We start from the raw sequence: 13,655 nt of genomic DNA on the forward strand, positions 1-13,655 counted from the left end.
ATGAGAAGGATTGTGTCGTTCTGGGTCTTGAGTCTTCACATTGTTGCATATGATCAAGCGCAACCGGGTAATGGAATGTTAACTAAGCACTCTCTTGAACATTACGCATAATTTACCTGCCTTGGTACTTTATCCAACCAGTATCCAAACTAGCGTTGGTGGCTCATGAAGCAAACAGTAATAGTAGTCCATGTTAGAAGGTGTGTATTGGGGACACTCCCACTTTTACTAACGTACTCGGTAAGCCAGCCGCACCCCTCTAATTTCCATAGAAAACCGTCTATTTTCAAAAAGAAAATATCTCAACCATTCCTGAATAGATTCGTTTAAAATTAGGCTATCTTATTAACATCAGTATCCTTTATATATAAATTTAATTCAAATTAAAAAAGAGGTCTTGAAATATATAAATCCTAACAATATACAATAGAATATGCTATAATGTATCTTTATTTAGTAACTAGAAGGTGAAAAGGTCTCTTAGCTTAGTATATTCTTATTCTAGTATATAATAAGCCACATATAAACTTTTAAGCTGATAGAAACTGGATTGGTTGAGATATTGTTGTTTGAAAATAGGCGATTTTCTATGGAAATCAGAGGGGTGCGGCTGGCTTACAGGTACGGCTCGCTTGGCAGATACGTTACTCGTTTACTGTGGATGTGTATGTTGGAGGTATCACCGTTCTGTTTGATCCAGCGGGGGACGAATATAGACGATATATAATACACCATGGAGCTCGCCATAACCCGAGCGACACGGCATGGTATCCAGGGTCCTAGGTGGTGGTCTTGCAGGTGATCAAGAGAATTGGGAGAGCGGGGATAGATGAGCCTTGTTGCTGGAGCGCGCTGGGTGGACCGCTGTAATAATTAGTTCAGAGACGGGCAATGGGGCCCAGCGCTAACTAGCATGGTCCGCCCTCGCGAGTAATTGGGTGTTTCGTCCTAGCGCCGTGCACGTTGTCCCTAGGAGTCACCCCTACCCTGATGGACAAATCATAAGAGGCGCCTATATTTATACCCCTGTTACTCAGTGTAGTATTCCAGCCTTGGTGAAAATGGGGGTTTCTGAGTCAACAGCCCCGCCACGGCGTGCTTGGGGAGTTCACTGACTGGCGCCCAAACGTCATGGCTATGTATGATAGTAAGAGTAGCAAAATTAGAAGAAAGATAACTATGGTCAGCCTATGCGTGATATAAAATATTCTTCGGGGTCATATTCTAGACAGAAATCAGCGAACAGTACTCCGTATCTCCCGTTCCATCCCACACGTCTTCTCTCCACTCCCCTTTTGTTTATCTTACCTCCTTAGTTGATTCACCTATTCCTTCCTGAAGCTGCCTTGGTGTGCTTGATACTGTTAATAGAATGTTGTTCACGGACGAGTAGGTCCGTACGGCCCGCCCCGTATATTAAACAATGTACATAGGTATATCTCTATAGCAGTACAGAATCAAATCAAACAGTTTATATACATTATAGCACAGTGGACGTTCCTAGAGGGGGCATAATAATTCATTATATTGTCCAGTGTTGGAAAAAGTCTTCCATCTCTTGTACGGTATTCCGAATATACTCAGCAGCATCCTTGTCCGCGATCGGGCGCCACCATTTCTGGTGGAGGGACTTGAAGTTATCCAAATCATCTTTACTAACCGCTATCGGCTTATGATTCCAACCAGGTCCCAACTCCCGCCAAGGCATCCGGCTGTCTGTTTTATGAGCAAAGTTCAGAAGATTCTGTTCGGGGTACGATGCATCGAACCGGTCCGGTGTATCGAGAAGGGAAACATAGTAGTCAAAGAGTAGCTCGGAGGGCGAGCAGACGAAAAAGCCTGCGTTCATATAATTGTTTACCACGTAGAATTCTTTCCCGGGGACCGGAGGCAGTGCCATCTCCACCCACCGATCATGGATACCGGAGAGGAGGTATGTTTCGGGCAGAGGAACAGTAATGTTCATGTTACCATCCACGCCTTCTCGATCGGGTGCGGTTTGTTGGATATCCGTGGTGGGGTCGGTGAAGATATCATCTAAAGGATGGAGAATAATACTATCAGCGTCCATAAACGCGATCTTCTCAAACTCAGTAAGCCTCCATAAGTTCAGCTTTGCAAGAACATCGACCCAGCGACTCCATTTTGGGTGGATCCATTCTCGTTCAAGGGTTTCAGCTGGAATAACTGTAGCACCCTCCTTTGAAAGGATGTCCCGTTGCTCTTGCGGTATATCCTTCGTCACCAGAACAAGGAAAGGGATATGACTTGCGCGCGACTTTGTTTGGGGGCTGTAGAGAAGTTGGTAGGTGAGTAGTCGTGTTGCCGTGAAATAGGCATCCTTGACCTCCGTCTCAGCGTCCCCTTCTCCAGTGATTATTGTTGCAAAGGCGTATTTTGGCTTCGGGGAGGCGTCCACCGGCTCTGTGACAATTGGAGAGGCAGTATTAATTGGAGTCGTGCTGGAAGAGCTTTGTGGGCTGGCATGGGTTATAGAAGGCGTATCGAGATGGAAAGCAATTGGAGGAGATATTGACGCTATTCCCTGCGTCAATGCAAGGGCAAGTGCCGTTCCAGCAACAAGCACTACAAATTTTCCTACTCGTGATAATGACTTCCAACCCAAAGTTCTAGACATGTTGAGGGGTGATGTGCTATCGCAATTATGAATATTTCTGAAAGAGTGGACACCAAAGAAGCCACATGTTGCATGGCTAGCTATTATAAACAATAGGAACGCTAGATATAACCCTTGACCCCCCAACATGAAATTACATTTGGAAAACGTGTGGGTTGGTCTGGCTTGTGGGACTTTTGCCCGGTTACTATCAATTGACCCGCTCAGCCTACCATCGATTGGCCATACAAGTCTGTGTTGGCGCTATGAAACCCTGTGGGGCTTAGAATAACCCTTGATGGCTCCTCTACCTCAAGCCAGGTTGTGACCCCTGCCAAATACGACGCTGTCTCGTTTCTTGGCAACCCTTAAGCTCAAAATGGCGTAGGCTACTATATCCACACTAGGCACGATGAAGCGCTGACGCCCAGCAGCTAATGCACCGATTGACTCGCTCTGAAAATGAAAGCCCCGTGGATCTACCCTAGTCCTTGACACTCCAAAGTCATATCAGTATATCCGGGTCTCAACGTGATACGTCCCGAATGACAACCGTTCATATTTCTCCGCTTATTCCTCAAAAAAAGTATACATGACCACTAGGACCACGGTCACCCCTTGTCCTATGTTTAAGGGCTCAGGCGACACTTCCTCCTACAACAGCCTTAATGGTTCATCTCAAGACATGACTGGTCACTTCTTCATAAATCCTTCATTGATTATTCCTATCTACAATCCCTAGACCTAAGCAACATTTAACGGCCGACAGAACCCCCTTTCCACGCCACTTAGGGCCGCTAAGCCAAAATCCCTTACTAACAATCTAACCATGCTTCACCCCGGTGCGGTCTCTACATAAAGTGTCTGAAAGCTATGGTCTTCTCTGGGAAAAGTCCTGAATGGACTAAGCAACAGACTAGGGCTAAACCTGGGATGGTTTCTTTGTATAGCGCCCCTACAAGTCATACTACCCGAAGAAGAGAGTATAATTGATTGCCGGAAGGAAATACGCGCTACTTGAATGACCCGCACATATCCCGCGGTAGAGTAACTGACTGTACTAGGACATTAACAGTGTGTTCTGCAGTATTATATAAGTAAACAATCAAATAAACTCGTTTTTAAGGTTGTTTTTCTTATGGCTAGCACAGCTGCGAGGCCTAGTATTATGACAAAACGTCCCGTAGGTTGAATCCCTTAATTAAATTAATTATGTTGCTTGAGTCTATCAACATAACTGTGGAAGGAAATCGCTTAGGAAGAACAACAGCGCTAGGCCTAACTAGGTAGTGTCAACATATTTAGTACCCCATAAGCTAGTGACGGGTTAGTGGTAGTGCCTTACTAGAAGAAAATTGTGTACTTACTGATTGCGAAGCAGCAAATCTGTCTCATGCCTATATGTCCCATAACATTACGCCTTCGGTGCTATCTCTGGTTGGATGGTTGATGGTATCGTCGGCCTTGTGCCAGCGACTCCTGGATGGCGCCAAATTCGCATTGCGCCACAAATTGGAGGTGAAATCACATCTGCTTCCGCTTCTATCATTTTCTCATTTGGTGAGCTCTCCTCTAAATGGGAGATAGTTAGCTATACTGGGGATGTCTGCATGTGCCACAGTATCCCACCAGGATCAGTTGCAGAGCTTTACCTTGGAGACAAGGGACCATATAAGATGGCGTCCGGATCCCACAAACTACTCTGGCGAAAAGGTGCAGAACTTCCAGAGCTCGAAGTATAGCACAATGCAAATCATGTCATGGCCTAGTGTATAGCTATCGCAAGATAGGCGATAACAGTAGTATCTGCCAATAGAGTAGTCAATCTAGCACCATCCTTGGGCAATACCTAATAGCTTGTAAGAGGCAGGAGATTTGACCAAAGGAAACGCTGCCGGAGTGATAAGTTGAACTCATCGAGGTATATCCAGTTCAAGCGTCCTTACATGACTGAAGTCTTAGTTACCAGGTGATTGAAGTTAGCGCTCACATTGGCGCATCAGCACAACGCGAATCGGCTCCCTTAGATTTCTCCCCCGTTTTAGGTTAGCCTCTGGACGCTATCTTTCGCCACACGCTCTAGATAGCTCACATGCCCCTGACACTAACATTGATATTGGTCTATCCAGCGGTTTCAGAATGTATGCCCGCACTCGTGAGGGAGGCTGTCGATGAAGACGCGATGATGACTAGAGTTGATCGAGTTCACGGCCAAACTGATGGATCCTAGATCTAGATGTAAGGACTCCTTCGGCGTATCTGATCTAACTACTAGTACACCTTTGGAGTGCGGTAGATTAACAGGCTATAAGTAGTGTAGGGAATATCAGAGATATTTATAATCCAATACAGAAGTCTATTAGAATTAAAATAGAATAAATCACTTCAGGATCTAAAGTTTCCCTATAATTATAATTTATATAGAGTATCAAGTAACTATTTAGATATCGACTATAATATAAATAATAGAATAATTTATATTTAAAATAATTACTATTATAGATATCCCTTCATTAAAAATAGAATACAATAAACTGTTCTGATTTATGGCGCAATTGTTAGATATTTAATATATCATTGTTAGCGCTCCTTTGGCTGTACGGTAAGTAATTTAGTTGGCGGTACGTGTTCGGGGCGCAATAGGACAACGGGCTACGAGAGTTACAGTACGGGGAAGATTAATCATGTTCGGAGTACTAGGAAGAATATACGTGACTTGGAAGTGAACGATATACCTGGTAGTATATTCACCCTTTCGGCCGTGAGCTGTGGTTTGTCTAATGCGAACATTTTGGCGGGAGCCATCGGTACAGTACATTAACTGAGCACAGTAATTGTCATGTATCCACGCATTATAGATCTGATAGGCTCTTGATTTGGTTTCCAGCGATTACTGAAAGGGTAGAAAAAGAACGCGGACGTGGAGTATTCAGTTTCTTGTCTCAAATGATAGGTCGTTCGAAATGAAGGTAAAAGCATAACGGAACAAACACGCCCATCGTACTTGGTCAGCCCTCTTGTGTCTTGCAAATATATAATTTAGATCCATGTCACAACACGTGGAGGACGCTGGTAAAAGTCCGACCAGTCTAAGCTATCGCCAAGATTCAAGAAAGCCCAGGTCTCTGCGTCCTCATATGACAGCTTCATCCAGCCAACATCCTCTAATCTACATCCCTCCAGAGGTTCCTCCTGTTCAAGTTCCGACGGATCAGATAGTCCAAGCGCCTCTAATTCCTCCTCATCCAGGATTAGTGGCTCCCAAACCCCATTGGCCAGACGAACAAATCCAGTTCTAACACTAGATTCTGGATTCGGTATCTTTAGAACGGATTCTAAAGCCTCTTGGTCCACCATGATGAAGAAGCGATATCGACCCGATGCTGGGAAGCGACAATAGTCGGCACCCTGCTCCACTTGCGGTGCTGTTGCAGCCCACTCTTGGAAATGATTGCGTAAAAAAGCAGTACTCGCTCCATCGAAAGATTCGTCTTCGAAGACCGTAGGGGCGAAGCTGTCTTTTAGGTCAAGCCCGTTGTAGCATTCGAGAGATTTGGTAACATGGTAGAGAAATCGAGTCATGAACTTTTCCCAGTCAGAATCGCTTTGATATGTGCAACGATAAATCACAAAACCCTAGTTTCTGAACCTGTCCAGCTGTAGGAGCTTTTCCAGTCGGTCGGCTTCATTGGAATATGCGTCGATAGTAGGATCTCGTTTGGATGGCTCATCAGGCCGAAAATTGAAGCAAGGAATATTCATTGTGGTTCGCACTGGGTGGAAATACTGGCGTTTGACGGGATATAAAGTGCGTCCGATCTGGGCCGGGAAGCGATGGACGAAATGAAGGCTATGGAGGATGGGGAGCCTGAGCTGCATGCAGGTAGAAAGGAGAAATTTCGATGTGTTCATCTTAAGTTAGGGAGAGGGTTTGATTGAGGGTCGGTTGGTTGTTGATACTGGGGGAGGAGTAGAAAAGGCAGTAAAGGTAAAAGGGCGAGGCAATCATGTGACAAAATTATTGTAACTCATGATTCTCTACAGCTTATGCAATTTTCACTTAGAAAAGAAATAGAATGGCGAGAATGGATTCCTTTATATGCCCAAATAACTAAACAATAATGTGGTTCTGGGTAGTAACCACCCTATATATATATCACCTAACCGATTGAATCCTTGTTCAGGATTCAATTGTGAGCCTTTTGGTCGAGCGGGTTAGGTGACTCCTAGTGGGAATCACAATAATATGAATTTCCATGCAGCGTAGTTTTATTTTCTCTACGGGAATAATACCTATTATAAGATAGGATGGATGTCCGCGCAGCCCGTCTGTATAAATCCAACTTAATATTTTGTTCTAGGTTCAATCAAGCGAACATAAACTAAGGTCAAAAGGCTGATCCTTAAATATCTGGGATGCTGGATGGATTGCTGGCTGCTTAAGACTAGGATGGAACTAGCGCAGCAAAGGCACGGCTGCGTTTGTCAATGTTACTACACAGCCTGTGAGGCTGGAGACCCTAACTAGAGTAGCTGCATACATCATTCCGCGCAAGATTACAGCTTCTCGAGAATCGCAGACTCACCCAAGTACCTAGGAGAAATCACCGACACTAACTGGATGCTGCACCCTGTCAGTCTCATGGGATTCCGGTAAATATAGGTTGCTGAATACGCACCTTATGACTTTAGATACAATAGAGTAGGTTTAAATAAGTATAAGTTCTGGTTTCTAGAAGCAAAAAAAAAAAAATTAACTCTTTCTATTTTTGACTCGTATTGTAACTTAATCTGGTATTTATATCAAGGCTTATAGTGGGTAAAAAAGATATGCTGGAGGCGTTTGCTATATTCTGGCAGTATAGGAAATGGGTAAAATTTGTTTCAATGAGTGGTATACTTGTCATCCCCTTTATATGTTTTCATTACCACTATTTACTTATTCTTCCACAAATCAGATATTTGGTGTCAATAGTTTCATCCGTAATCATTCAAATGGGCGAGGAATGTAAAGTATGTCCCACTGGTCCCGAGTGGATTCTTTAACTAGGTATCGTACTCATCCTGCATTGGCCCCGGACGATCTTTATCCTTGTTTCCCTTAAATTCGGTACTCCTCAGCTGGATCCAGACTTTTAAGAATTAAGCGTCTTGCTGTCTCCTCGTGGGTACTAACCTCGAGCCTAGCATTTTTCAACATTTAATTAAATAGACGAAACGGTGGGAATTATACTCTTTTGTGTTGGCTCTGTTTACCGTATAACAAGATATTGTTAGACAATCCTTAATCAAAGCGATTATAAACCATGTGCAACAGATGCTAAACACTGCCTGCCGTGCTTGCTCTGTCGAGTTTATGACCGTTAAAATAGAAACTAAGTTCGCGATTCATAGGCGGTAAACTCAGAGGTTGCTTTTATTGCACAGTGATACCGAAGAGAATGAAGTCCCCCTTTCTGGAGGGACTTTTGAAAAACGAGAAATCGGCCATCGGTAACATCAGTGATATATACGCAATGATGCGGTACACAATGCCAATTATGAAGAGTATTCTGCAAGCGGCAGAAGAGGCTATTAATATCTTCTCGAGAAAGACTGAATATGAACAGCAAAACGATGCTTACCCCAAATCGAACGGGATCCTGCCAGTGACGTAGCCCACAAAGCTTGATGCCGCATGAACATCATATAAATACGAGAATGGAGTGGTATGCTCGCTGAAGAAGGCCTCTGAATACCAGGTCTGCTTTTGAGCCTTTGTTTAGGTGCATACTTTTGAAGGACAATGTGGCGTAGTCTTAGAGAAACTTACGCTTGGGCAAATATACCAGAACCAGGTCATATCCCACGACTTGACCTGCGCGAGGAGCGGCCCGGCACCATTGAAGATGCCGGCTATCATACTTGCGAGCATCGCTAGCAACATTGCGTCTTGGCGTCTAACCAGGGATGCCACGAGAGAGGCTATTCCGTAAATACCTGGGGGACCAGTTCCTGAGCGAGGGAAACAACCAATGAGACCTGAGGTAGTACCTACAGAAAAAGTATATAAAATTTAGCAAGAGCAAAGCCTCAAATCGAACGGCGACCGGTGTTGCAAGGATGGTGTAAAATGTCGTGAAATGTAAAGATGATAGGAACATGCTTGGCCAAGTAGACAGCTCCTTTCCCAGGAAATATGCGGTACTTGAATGGCCCGCGCGTATCTCGCGGTAGAATACTAACTCTAGTAGAACATCAACATTGTGTACGACAATATTTTGTAACTGGGTAATGGAACGAACTCTCTTCTGAAATCGTTCTTATTCCAGCTGGCGCAGCTGCGAGGCCTACCCTCATGAGTTAGTGTTGGGTTCGTGGTGGTGCCTTGCTATGAGAAAGTCGACTACTTACTGATCGCCAAGCAACAAAACTGTGCCACTATAGGGAGTCTTGTATAATTAACTGCACTGGACAGTGGCTTGAATGGCTCCCGAAAATAACCTTGAAATACTTGACCATGGAATCCATATATGCCTAGGCCAATCAGAAGTCCAGCGACTGCTCCGGTGACCATCGCCAGAACAAAGCTGAATAACTGCCGACATTGCTGCCTCGTCCCACAAAGCACGTATAGAATTAGTTGATGATGCCAAGGAGCTCTTTGAACGACTGCAAATTTCTCCAGTGCCGCGACGCTCTCCGAATCCCGTCGAGATTCGCATACTTCGGAAACAACCTCAATCCTAAAGTCCATGCTCTGCTGGGGAGATGAAGGCCTAAAGGACTCCAATCCCACTTGCCAGCTTGAGACAATATCCATCACGGTGTCAGCAGGGTTGGATCCGCTAGGAAAAGAATACCCAAGTGCTTTGAAATGTTCCTTTACCCTCGCTGCTTGTCCTAGATATACCTGCCTGCCGGAGACCAGGATGAGCAAGTCATCCAGAAGCCGAAATATATCTGACCGTGGCTGATGGATTGTGCAAATAACAGTAATTCCCATTGCAGAGATTGACTTCAGTAGCTTCATTATTGATAAAGCAGTTGCAGCATCAAGACCAGAGGTTGGCTCGTCGAGGATAACAGCCCTAGGCATTGCAACGATCTCCAAAGCAATGCTAAGCCGCTTCTGCTCACCACCAGATATACCTCTCTTCTCAGTGCTTCCGACGAGCTGATCTTTCACGGGCGTTAGCCCAAGATACTCTATCAATTTATTAACATAGATATTAATCTTTTTCTCACTCCAGATTCCCCCGAGCTTGATACGCGCGGAATGGGAGATGCTCTCCCCAACTGTAAGGTCCTCGAGGAGAATGTCATCTTGCGGCACGAAGCCAATAAGATGCCTGAATCTGGTTCTGCTGTTAGAACACTACTATCCACTCGCACGCATAGCCCTCACCTCGTAAGGTCTCCCTGGACTCCATTGAGAGCTGTTGCTCCAGAAGTCTGCCTGCTTCTTCCAGCCAAAATATTAATCAGAGTCGCTACAAGCCTTAGTGATCTATGACTTTTGGACGGGGAGTCGCCGACATACTCTTCCCTGCACCAGACAGACCCATAATGCCATATACGCATCCTTTTTTGATACTTCCTGAAATACCATCCAAGATCGGACGACTTGCATGATGAAGCGTCACTTCCAATTGGTGCATCTCTAGATCAATACCGACATTGCCCATTCCTGTGTCTTTGATTAGACCGTCAAATATGTTATATTCTTGAACCTCTTCGATGGCCGTATTATATGAATTTCTCTCCCTCGTGTTTGTTTGCCATTGGGCTGCGAGCTTCTTCCACGCGACGCCGGCTTTCAATTTCCGTAAAATAATTAACAGAAGCAATAGCATGTATATCGCTATTAGACAGGTAATTCCAATCAGTGACACCTCTCGCACGCTCCCTTCATGGCAAATCGATAGAGCTCTGCAGCGCCTTGCGTATAGGGATCCCAGTGGACAGTAGAAGCCACTGGGGCATTGGATCTTCTCTTGACCATTAGGAGGGCAGTAGAATCCAGCGGGGCAGACAATTGGTTCAAATATGCCCTGAGGTTGGGAGCAGATATTATCATACGGCAGGGATCGAATGGTCTGACATTCTATTGTGGGTGGGCAATAGACCGGTGGGTTTTCCAATGTGTTGTTAGGGCCTACAAGCGATTTATTAGTCAACTGGAGGTGTAGCAAGTTGTATTCAAACAGAAGGAAAAAGGCTCTATGAAGAGGAATGCAAAACGGATATAATACAGAAAAATCCAGGATTGCAGGCAGATGTATTTGTGAGCGTAATGGGAATTTGCCCTGAAAGACACGACGTGTTGGAAGAGACCATATTGTGCAGAATCAGACACAAAGACGGAACACCTGCAAAGCGAGTTCAAGACATTCGAATGTCCGTGAGGCCTGTGGAATGGTGTTGAGATAAAAATTAGGCTTTTAGCATATGAAAGGCCAGCGCCGTTTTCGTCGACGGATGACGTTCTCTATGGAATACAGAGGTCACCGGCTGGCACCCATGAAGTCATGATCTCGCATTTCGCTCACAATACCAAACATATTTAATGCCAAAATAGATCATTGCCCGACTGATGCCCAAATTTACACCATTGAGTTACCTACTATCCGTTCATGTTAATCGACGACTTGAGCACTTCCATACTAGGTACCGAAAGCATGGATTACCACCGTGGAAAGGTACTCAACTATGTGGCCTCAGAATGGTCTTACATAGTTGCCAATTACTCCCCAGAAAGCATTGAGCTTCTTGGTACATTCGCTGTTCACTTTGCCTTTTACTGGTTCGGTTCACTTGTCTTCGCTCTCGCCGACATCTATGCTCCTTCCTCTATTCTCAAAAAATACAAGATCCAATCCATCTCCAAGCAGCCTTCTCGCCAGGTTATGCTCCAATGCATCCCCAGTGCCCTTCAAAACCAACTCATCACAACAGCCTTGCATGCGCTCAAACTCTTAGCTCTTCGCAGTATCACTGGCCGATTTGCCGGCTACCGCATTGAGCGTACATTGCCATCACTGCTAGAGCTTATGACTGATATCCCCCTCTGCTTCATCGGCCGGGACTTTGTCTGCTATTACGACCATCGCATTCTCCACTTGCCTTGGTTGTACCGACGCTTCCACAAGGAGCACCACAAGTTTACGGCACCTGTGGCTGTGGCAGCGGAGCACACACATCCTCTGGACCATATCCTCATAAATGTTTTGCCCGTTGTTGTACCGGCAACCCTGTTTCGAGTACATCTTGTGACGTTTTGGTTGCTCATGTCGTCAACAATCCTACAGGGGTCTCTGGGACATTCAGGGTGGCATGTGCGGAGTGTTTTTGGTCGGAAAACTACTGCTCACGACGCACACCATGAGCTGTTTGATGTCGAATATGGCACGTTAGGTTTGATGGATTGGCTGCACGGGACAAACTATACGGGAAAGCACAAAAGTAAGGGCAAAGGGAAGGTGCATTAAGGGTCAATATAGTTATCACGGAGGGATATTAGCGAGCATTGCTTACTTATTTCTGATACAGCACAAGAGGCGCAATGGCTGGAGGGTTATAGTGCTGATGCCTCGCACAGTATGGGCATGCTATCTATATCATATCTTAGGGCTTTTTAATGGCATTTAAGATATTTGTTTCATGGTTTTGCCTCCATTCATATTCTAGGCTTCAGGAAAACAAACATACTATAGACTTGGGAGGGAAAAAGCAGAAAAAAAAAATAAAAAATAAAGGCACAACTATATTGTTATACTTACTACAAAAGAGTTTTATGTACATGACGGTCGTACGGTGCTTTGTAAAGAGAGAGGTGGGACGGCTTCACTAGCGTGTGGGGATTAGAATGCCACACTCAGGGAAGAGTTCCGGTGTATTGTACACCAGCAGCAAAGCAAAGATAGATAGCGCAAGTTGTTGGCTATCTAGTAGATATGACATGGTAGATAGTTTAAATCGAGGTGCCATCACGGGAATTCCGACCGGGTTTACGGAAGTACTTCACCTCCTTTGCGGAAATTGCATCCGCTGCACGTGTAACCCATGGTACGTCATAATATATATTTTTTTACCGAATGATCCGCTTATTCTGATACTGATTGCATATAGCTAAGTTTAAATAAACTACGAAGTACGTAATTGACTCGAGAGAGAAGGTTTCGATGTCTCTGCAAAAAGTGATGATGTGCAGAGTGGAGAGATGACCCTTGGTACAAGGTAGATCGGAGAGTCTCTGTACCATGGATTTGGATTCGGGAACTTGCTAGTTGAGCTGTCAACCGACCATTCCGGCCTTTATTTTAATACCATACCTGTCAATGAAGCTATTGTTAGTGATCGGTGGCCCCTCTTCCTTCCGAGAACGGTTTCCCTCTGCTAACACCAACACTTAATCTCGCTTGTATTGATTTTCTTCCTTCCTACTCTTCACCATAGTTGTCAAATGGTTACTCCCAGTAGTCCTATATAGACCAGCTAGAATCATGACACTGCCCTGTGCATGGGTACAGCTGTAGGGGGCCATCGCCCAGTTTGAAAGCCCTGTTCCAGCACTAATGATGCGCAGCAGAACCGGCTATTGGGCTTCAACATACAAGCACCGAAAAGACCGGAATTAAGAGCCATACACCCCGGCCGAGCTGAATAGATACATTGTTAAAAGTTGCCAATTACTTTGGATGGAACAACCCAGCATTCTGTGAGATTATGGTTATGTAGGAAGTCTATGTATCCATTTGAGATGACAGTTCGAGCCGATGTGTTTTGTGTTACGACACGAAGTCACACGACAAGTAAACCCTAGGTTGACAAAAAAGGCCTTTGCAAGCTTTCAAAAGTCCATAGTACAAAGCTCACTGGTATAGGCTAGGATTAGATTCCGCATTCCTTCAGCGCATTTTCTGAAAACGCCGAGAATAGAATCCTGTACTTAAACGGATATAGTTCTCATAAATACAACTATTTATATCTGGGGTATAGCTGCTCATACCTCATACCGGGTATGAGTTATCGTTGCAAATATCACCACCTCTAGAAT

At 44.8% G+C, this 13,655-nt stretch overlaps 4 protein-coding genes across 4 annotated transcripts; 1 reads left to right on the forward strand and 3 right to left on the reverse strand.

Moving 5' to 3' along the window:
* Window positions 1-1,243: 1,243 nt before the first annotated feature.
* BDV27DRAFT_124743 (putative glycosyl transferase family 8 family) lies at window positions 1,244-2,754 on the reverse strand. Its single transcript, XM_032066156.1, has one exon. The coding sequence runs from the start codon at window positions 2,636-2,638 to the stop codon at window positions 1,523-1,525; it is 1,116 nt and encodes a 371-aa protein (XP_031929972.1). The 5' UTR covers window positions 2,639-2,754; the 3' UTR covers window positions 1,244-1,522.
* A 2,879-nt stretch (window positions 2,755-5,633) lies between these two features.
* On the reverse strand, window positions 5,634-6,529 carry BDV27DRAFT_170425 (uncharacterized protein; the record flags this gene model as incomplete). Its single annotated transcript, XM_032075294.1, has 2 exons — window positions 5,634-6,253; window positions 6,392-6,529. The coding sequence occupies 2 exons, from the start codon at window positions 6,527-6,529 to the stop codon at window positions 5,657-5,659; spliced, it is 735 nt and encodes a 244-aa protein (XP_031929973.1). The 3' UTR covers window positions 5,634-5,656.
* Window positions 6,530-8,237: 1,708 nt separating this feature from the next.
* On the reverse strand, window positions 8,238-10,257 carry BDV27DRAFT_170427 (putative ABC transporter; the record flags this gene model as incomplete). Its single annotated transcript, XM_032075295.1, has 7 exons — window positions 8,238-8,360; window positions 8,430-8,596; window positions 8,655-8,843; window positions 8,902-8,946; window positions 9,011-9,954; window positions 10,005-10,089; window positions 10,140-10,257. The coding sequence occupies 7 exons, from the start codon at window positions 10,255-10,257 to the stop codon at window positions 8,238-8,240; spliced, it is 1,671 nt and encodes a 556-aa protein (XP_031929974.1).
* Window positions 10,258-11,214: 957 nt separating this feature from the next.
* Window positions 11,215-12,159, forward strand: BDV27DRAFT_170430 (sterol desaturase family protein). Its single transcript, XM_032075296.1, has one exon. The coding sequence runs from the start codon at window positions 11,233-11,235 to the stop codon at window positions 12,085-12,087; it is 855 nt and encodes a 284-aa protein (XP_031929975.1). The 5' UTR covers window positions 11,215-11,232; the 3' UTR covers window positions 12,088-12,159.
* The last annotated feature ends 1,496 nt before the right edge of the window (window positions 12,160-13,655 follow it).

Source organism: Aspergillus caelatus, assembly GCF_009193585.1.
Source record: "Aspergillus caelatus strain CBS 763.97 unplaced genomic scaffold BDV27scaffold_44, whole genome shotgun sequence".
Classification (NCBI taxonomy): Eukaryota; Fungi; Ascomycota; class Eurotiomycetes; order Eurotiales; family Aspergillaceae; genus Aspergillus; species Aspergillus caelatus.

What these genes read in the sequence shown, in the direction of transcription:
- BDV27DRAFT_124743 (XM_032066156.1), bottom strand. Translation starts at nt 2,638, where the DNA reads ATGTCTAGAACTTTGGGTTGGAAGTCATTATCACGAGTAGGAAAATTT.
- BDV27DRAFT_170430 (XM_032075296.1), top strand. Translation starts at nt 11,233, where the DNA reads ATGTTAATCGACGACTTGAGCACTTCCATACTAGGTACCGAAAGCATG.